The sequence below is a fragment of the Crocuta crocuta genome, unplaced genomic scaffold (assembly GCF_008692635.1).
Source record: "Crocuta crocuta isolate KB4526 unplaced genomic scaffold, BGI_CrCroc_1.0 scaffold38, whole genome shotgun sequence".
Lineage (NCBI taxonomy): Eukaryota > Metazoa > Chordata > Mammalia > Carnivora > Hyaenidae > Crocuta > Crocuta crocuta.
The window spans coordinates 4,315,362-4,323,699 of NW_027532605.1; the positions used below are offsets into that span (position 1 = coordinate 4,315,362).

Sequence of the window (8,338 nt, forward strand, 5' to 3'; positions counted from 1 at the left end):
CCCCTGCCGGCCCTGAGAGAGAGAGGGGGCGGCCCCGAGCCTGCGGCCGAAGGGAGCTCCGCCCCGGCCCCGTATAAGTGTGCAGGGCTGCGCCGCGCGGGTTGTGGTGGCGGCGGCGGCGGCGCGGGGTGCAGGGTCCGGCTCGCACGGCCGGTGAAGCCTCCCACCCGCTTCCATAAGGCTTTGCCTTTCCAACTTCAGCTACAGTGTTAGCTAAGTTTGGAAAGAAGACTAAAAGAAGACCCCGGGGCCGTTTCTCTTTTGTTCTCTGCCCTAGTAGACGTTGGGGTCTTTTGGCGTAAGGCTGTGGTGTGTTTAGCGGTGCTCTCCTCGGTTCCTTGCACTCCTGTTAACAAGCACCTCATCGAGGGCAGCTGCAGCAGCAGAAGAGCAAGCGGGGGGCGCCTGGGGTCATGACCAAGGCAAGGGAGCAAAACCATCAGAGAGGATGCTGCGGTGAGTTGACCTAACGCGGGTGGTGGGCGGTGGAGGCCAGCCGCTCCGCGCAGGTTTTGGGGGAATGTGGCTCAGCTGTTAATAGGAGTGTTGGGACTCCTTTTGGGGGAGGGTCGAGGAAGAAAGGAATTGCAGGTTGTGGGGAAAGGGCTTGCACGCAAACAAGGAGGAGTAGACCGGGAAGTTTGAATTGTTTTGTTCAAAAAAAAAAAAGTGGAGTTAAAGAATGTTGAAACAAGAGCTTTCTTAACCGTAGGTGAGGTTTTACAGTTATTGACCAATAATAGATCGTGGTGAATTGAAGCGAGTGGTGCTAAGCTGGACACATTGGTTCCTAGGTGACTTGGTAAAATGTTCATGGTTTGTCCCACAAATTAATTTTTAATAGTCGTGTTAATTAGGAGAAAATGAATAAGTATTCCAACCTCAGCTCATTTAAGTGACCTAAATATGCTTTTTATCCACGGACTCTTCTGTGTGTCTATTTGCAGGATCCTTAGCAAACTACCTGACCTCTGCAAAATTCCTTCTCTACCTTGGTCATTCTCTGTCTACTTGGGTAAGTGACAATGTACAGTAATTCTTACGACATACTTGCATAATTTCTTGTTTCCTTTCAATCGGATCAATTTTGTTAAGCCACCTTCCAGGTTTGCCATGCAGCTAAAGAAATAAATCATACAAATACACATGTTCTAATGAAAAAGTTATTTTCACAAAGATGTTTTTCCATAGGTGTTAGTAAATGCTATTTAATTAACATACTTAATGTAGATTAGCAACTATCAAAAGATAGAAGGACAGGAATATTTGCATTGCTTATAAATTGTATTTTGCATTACTAGGCTTATGTTAATATTTGCTACTAAAAATGGATAAATGTCTCATGAATCTTCACATTTAAGCTATTTCTACATTTTCTTCTTTTTTAAAATGATAAATTCCAGCATGCTGCCCTATGAAAATACAGTAGTATAGTGGAGTGACTGATTTAGGCTAAAAATAGCATTCTACGATTAATTTAAATACAATTGGCACCAAGAACAAATATCTGAGTGACTAAAAATCTTGGCTTTAAAATGTTATCTGCTGGGGGTGCCTGGGTGGATCATTCAGTTAAGGGTCTGATTTTGAGTCAGGTCATGATCTCGTGGTTTTGTGAGTTCAAGCCCTGCATGGGGCTCTCTGCTGTCAGCACAGAGGCTGCTTTGGATCCTCTGTCCCTCTCTTTCTCTGCCCTTCCCTCACTCTTGTGTGCTCTCTCTCTCAAAAATAGATAAGTTTAAAAAAAAAACTGTTTTCTGTTGGTAGATGTTTGTTGAGCATGTCAGGCTGTCTTAAAAACCATCATCCAATGAAAATCAGCATCCAATTAATAATTCTTTCTCTAAATTCCTGTATGGTCCTAGAAGACAGCCAGTGTTTCTATGGGCCTGGCTTCCTTCATCAACATCCCAAAAAAGAATTAATCCCAAAAGGATGCTGTATGTGTGTATTTGATGAATGATTAGAATCTTTCAAATTAAACAGTTGTTCTTTTTAAAAGCAGTATCTGAGTAAATTCTACATATGCCTCCTATATGATTTTTAATTTTAAAAAAATTCTCTCTCACAAGGAGAGAGAGAATTTTTAGGGTGAATTTTGTGAATAGTATTTTTTAAATTGAAAGCTTCTGTTGGATCATCCTTAAGACATGAATGCAAACTATTCTATGAAGAAACCTGTACCCATGCCCTTGGAAAATTATTAAGCTAGGTTATCAGCTCTTTAAGAAATAGCAGTTCAAAGATGGGTTTTTAGAAAGGCTAGCTCCTATCTCCCCAGAGGCTTAGACAAGGATGACTCTGCAAATACATCTAAACAAAGTTGAATCAGTGTGAGTTTGTTTTGTTTTCAATAGCTGATGATTCTAAGTAGAAATCTAGTGAAACTACTCTTAATTATACCTAAACCGATAGTTTTTCTTCCATTTAATTCAGTACTTTTAAAAAATACTTGTAAGTATTTTAAAAACCAAAAATAAGGGATACAGGTTGTATCTGACATTTCCATCTTGTGGTCTGGACCTATCTCTTAGGAGAATGAGGTATCTCACTTGTAAATACTCATTATCTTTAATGTTTCTGTGACCTTTTGTTGTTAGATTGTGAGGTCAGATTTGCCAAAAAAGTGTAACTATAGTTGTTCCCAGAGGATTTTTTTATCGTGTTAATTAAAAGCCCCACAAGAAAAGTGGCAGACACTTATCCCAATCTTACAGTATGTTGAGCAAAGGGAGTTCTTGTGGAAAGTCGGATTTAAAAAAAAAAAAAAAAAAAANAAATGAATTCTCACTAACACTGGATAAATCTGCCTTCAGTTTTGTCTCCCGGTTGATACTGCCTGATTTTATTAGAACAGAATGTGTGTGTGTGTGTGTGTGTGTGTACCAAATCATAGTTTCCTGTACACTGAAAATAGAAGTATTAGGGTAGAAGGTTATATCTGTGTGGGGTTGAATGCTGTTTATTTCTGGCTTTGTTTCTGTCTGCCAGTAGATCAGTACATTTTACTCTATACTTTCAGAATGCAAAGTACTGTAAGAACTGGGTCTTGATGTCAAGGAGCATGGAATTTGATTTAGTATGGGCTTTGAAAAATGTATCCAGTCACAAAAGGATAACCAACAGTGTAAAGCAGTGGAAAAGGGTGGCCAGTTGCTTATATCATATGTCATTATCCTCTGGACCGTCTTCATCCATATCCCAGATGTCTGCATGACTCCAGCCCTTACTTCAGGTCCCTACTCAGAGAAGTCTCTGACTACTTAATGCCAAATGCCACCTTCCTGCTCAAGCTGCTTTATTTTCCCTCGTAGCATTTATACCATTTGACCTGTTCTAGGTTTGTTTTTGGTCTCTGCTCACTGAGATGCAAGCTGTGGGAAAGTTTGGACTTTGGTTTTTGTGTACTGCAGAGTTTCTAGTGCTTGCCATAGGATTGGGGTTATAGTAGCTTTCCATAAGTAGTAAGTGGACTAATGACTGATCATTCATTCACAGATACTCAGTTGGCCCTTGGCTTTCAGCCCACTGGGGATAGATGGACATGTAAACAAATCATCAAAGTACAGTGAGAGCACAGGGGAGGACAGGAAATGGATGTAAGGAAGGAATGGGTGGGCTTGAAATTGTACTTGGTCAACATTTACTTAGACTTTGCCTGATTCTGGGCTTCATGAGCGTGGAATCTGTTGTCTCTTAAAGTTTAAGGCCTTTAAAATTGGGATAATCAGAGCAGTTTCATTCCTCCATCAAGGAGGTGTCATACCATACAAGGATAAGCAAGCAAGAAAGTCTTCATTAGGTGGCACTTGTTTTGACAGCCTGCTGTAGAGGGATCTAAAATTCTTTTGGATAAAAAGTAGGAGTTAAGAAAAAAAAGGAAAGAAAGAAACAATAGTCCTAGAGTATTATTTTTTATTCCTTATGGTAAGAAAAGAAATTCACTCCTGGAGGCAACTTATCATTTAGGGCATTTTTGTGTTTTTTTGTCTTCTCTTTGGGAGCTATTCAGAGGAATGGAGATGAAGATAAAGTACCTCCCCTCTCCCTCCCATTGTATGCTAATCCAATGCAGATTTGCTTCTCCAGTTAAAGGTTGAGAAAACAGTTTGTTATTCTTATTGATCTCTTTATCTTAATATAAATTTGTCTTTTTATTGGTTTCAAACAAATTGTATGTGTGTATCATACAGTTTTAATCATTTAGTACGTTGGTATTTGAAACTTAAACAATTTCTACTTAATTTAAGTAGAAAAAGTATTATCAACACAAACAAAAGCTGTGTCAGAAATATGAATTATGGTACTGATTAATCCTCAAACCTTTGAACATTTGCAGAACAAGTCTAATGTACCAGAACAATGTTATTGATAAATCACTCTAGGTTTTCCCTACTTATTCTATATTTACTCATTCACAACTGGGATTCACTGCAGATCCACTCCTGTGTTGATTCTGTAGTTATTTATTGTGTATTTAACCTGGGCCATACACTGGACTGAGGTTTGAGAATTCAGAATGTTCTAGAGCTCACATTCCAGGCCATCAAGTTAGAATCAATCTTTCAGACATTTTGCTTCCACTGTTTGTTGTAAGATTTACTTGACCATATCCACCCCATTCAGCAAGGCCCTAATCTTCTCTTAATTTTGAATTGCATTTCTAAATTATGTTCATAATCCTCTTTGGTTTCTCTAACTTGGCACTATTGCCATCTTGGGCTGGATACTTCTTTGGGGGATTGTGCTATGCATTGTAGATTCCAGTAATACCCCTACTCCCTGCCCCAGAGTTGTGGCAACCCCAAACAGTTCCAGACACTGCCAGGTGATCCCTGGAGGGTAAAATCATTCCCACGGAAAAGTACTCATCTATTTGAAGTTTGTTGTAAATGATTGCTGTTTTATATCTGTATCAATTTAAAATTTTGAATGCATAGGATTGTTGTCTTGGCTTTATTAAATTTTTCAAAATCATTTGATATACCAAGATAATACTTTGCTCCTAATACATTAAATTTATCAAGCAGATGTTAAGAAACTCTGGAAAGAACTAGGACTCTAATGTTTCCACATAGCGTCAAATCCATAAGGAGCCTAGCCTGGAAATTTAGTTTCCTATAGTGATTTCCAGGGATAGATTACGATAATTGTCCTGTTTTATGTTAACTCAGAGGTCTGAGACGGAGCCAAAAATCTCATGATAAGGCCCCTTATAGATTTCTTACACACTAATTTACCTGACTCATTTAAAAATTTTCATTATTTTACATTTTGCCATAATGAATTCCAAAGTTTCCTGTGTACTCTACAGTGAAAAAATAAGTAGTCTTTTGACCCTTTCCAAACCCATCTGTATTAAAATGTTCAAATAAAAAGCTGCTTTTGAATTTATTTCTGACATTTTTGTAAATGTGGTACCAGAATTTGTCCATATTAACTTTTTTCCAATATTAATTTCATTTTTCTGAGTCTACCATTTTTTAACTTTGAAATTTATTGCTGAAATAGAGCATAGATTTTAGAAAGTTTAGGTGAAAGAAACTTTAAGATCATACAAATTAATTCTTTTCAGTTTACAAATTGGGAAACTAGCTTTTTCTTGACATTCAAAGCATATGAATGTTTGTGAACTATACTGTAGTTTCACTCTGATTCAGTAGCAAACTACTTTGTGCCTCTCAAATCAGAAGAGGTAAATTCCAGGCCCAGGTAGAAACCTGACACAAAGGGAAGAAGTTTTGTCTCAAAAAACCTTCTTTGGTGTGGAGACTACATTTTTTTTTCTAGAATGATAAAGAGTATGCGTGTTTCATTAATATCATGCTTTTGGGGGGTTTACTTAGTAAATGGCCCAGAATATTTTCCTTTGAACCGGGATGGATGATTTTAACACTTGACCTGTATTCAATTCAGAGTAATTGATGACTCGGAAAAATCTCATGGTGTATCCAGAAAGGACATTTTGATAAGGGAGCAACTTCCTAAGTATAAGTGACTGGGGAATAAAAATAACTTCATCAAAACATTTTCTCTTTTCTTATTCAAGGGAGATCGGATGTGGCACTTTGCCGTGTCTGTGTTTTTGGTAGAGCTCTATGGAAACAGCCTCCTCTTGACTGCAGTCTACGGGCTGGTGGTGGCCGGGTCTGTTCTGGTCCTCGGAGCCATCATTGGTGATTGGGTGGATAAGAATTCCAGACTTAAAGGTGAGTAGCGGTAAACTAAGGCTTTGAATTTATGGGACCCATGCCTGAGCTAAAGAGAAAGCACTGACTGACCCACTGTGTGTCTGCTTGCCCCCCTTAGCAATGGGATGATCGGTGTCAGCACTTCTACATGGAAGGTTCCTGGGGCTTCTGTAAAAAATTGGAATGCCAAGATATTCAGCTTATAGATTTTTTTTGGATCTTTGGCTATTCATAAATTTCAGATGTTAATAATTAACACCATAGTTCTTTTCTGGGAACCATGTTAAACATTAAAAGTTTACTTAACTCTGGGATTCTTTCGCACCATGACTAGCACTGGAGTCTGTCAGTGTGGTGTTCCTGGGACAGCTTTGAAGTCTGTCCTTTGGGTCACAGTGTTTTCTATAGAGGTGTGTGTAGGGGAGTTGGAAACTGTAGACTTAAGAGAGAATATTTGAGTCTGGATCATGGAGAACTGAATTATAAATTTTGGAGGGGAAAAAGAAGAAAGATAATATATTGACATTTGTTCTAGAGCATTAGTACTGAAATCATTCAGTTTTATATAGGAAAGAGAGAATGTGATTAAACAGGTCAACTGTGCAGAATATAAGGGCAATCCAGATAATAAGTCAGGTCACAATTTTCCTGGATTGTACAGTTGATAATGCTAAGACCTGGCCAAGTCTGTCTTAGACATTGGAGAAAGATTGAAATATCAGTTTCTTTCATTGAAGGATGACTGCCCCTGGATAGAGAGCAAATTGGATTTTCAAATTCTAGGACTTGATGCTATTAGTGAAATGGTTAAGATGGACATTTATCTGTTCCCAGAATGGGTAGACCAGAACACATATAGAACTAAGTTTTGTATACAAAAAAAAAAAAAAAAATCCTGGTTGTTTACATCATTATTTATAGGAACACAGGAATATTATACATTTCAGAGACCTTTTAACCTTAACAGTTGTTGAGCATTGGACTCCTAAGTTGGGAAAGAATGTTCAGTTAGTGTGTGGTGGGATAGCAATCTCCCATTTATCCCATGAAATCAGCTCACATTTCACCTTCTATGAAAATTTCTCATGTCTCTGGACTGATTGAATCATTTCTTCCTCTGCTCTCAGAAGGCTTTGTCAATACCTTTGCTAGTGTACTTACACTTTTACAATTATCTGTTTCTGTATCTTTCCTTCTTCTGGTTGGTGGGGTCCTAGAAACTTCATGCAGTTTGTATTTAATCCTTGTGCAGTGGAGGAATGAGTTCTATGTTGGGAGTTTACTCCAAACTAATTTCAGAAAGCAGTTTGGTTGAGGCTTTTCTATGACCTTCCAAGCCAGAATGAGCTTTACTTCCCTTAAAGACCAGAGCAATAATTATAACTTACATGTACAACTCCCTGTATTTTTTAAGTGCTTTCATGAGCATTTTATTTGAGCATCATATTGACCTTGTAAAGAAGGCAGGTATATATCATCATCCTCACCTTATAGATACAGACATAAGAGACATTACGTGTCCTGTCCTAGATCACCTACCCTGGTGAGTGGCAGAAAAAAGACTACATATGAGACTGTGGGTATCCTTACTTGGTATAGTTAGTCCTTACTCCAGTGTGTTATCTACATGGGTGCCAGACTTTAAGGAAGCAGGCATTTTCTGCAAGGGAAGGTGTTGCTTAGAATTTCATAGCAGTAGCATATAGCATTAGAATGCCCAGCGGAACACACTGCTGCTTTATTCTTGGTCAATTTTACGTATCTTTCCTATATATCCATACCATCTTATCTTACCATATTCAGCCTACTCTAGGAGTTTTTGGATTCCATGACTTCTTCCTTAACCTCTTCTCTGACTTCCTACATGGTATTAATTTAGCATAAGCAGCAAAAAACTCAAAGATGGATCTTGTCTATGTAATACAATTCTGTTTATAACCGTAAACTTTCAAGAGAATAAATTAAATGAAAATATTGTCATTATGAATGGCTTCAACTAATAGGAAAATGGTGAATACTGGGGCGCCTGGGTGGCTTAGTCGGTTGAGCGTCCGACTTTCGCTTAGGTCATGATCTCGCGGTTCGTGGGTTCGGGCCCCGCGTCGGGCTCTGTGCTGACTGCCAGCTCAGAGCCTGGAGCCTGTTTC

At 38.6% G+C, this 8,338-nt stretch overlaps 1 protein-coding gene across 1 annotated transcript in view; it reads left to right on the forward strand.

Annotated features, from left to right (window-relative positions):
* The first annotated feature begins 91 nt into the window (after window positions 1-91).
* The window catches only part of SLC40A1 (solute carrier family 40 member 1), a 21,126-nt gene continuing 12,879 nt past the window's right edge, over window positions 92-8,338 (forward strand). The window contains exons 1-3 of the mRNA XM_077780217.1: window positions 92-456; window positions 948-1,015; window positions 6,050-6,209. Of these exons, the coding sequence (XP_077636343.1) occupies window positions 414-456; window positions 948-1,015; window positions 6,050-6,209 (271 nt within the window). The 5' untranslated portion in view covers window positions 92-413. The remainder of the gene's footprint in view (window positions 457-947; window positions 1,016-6,049; window positions 6,210-8,338) is intronic.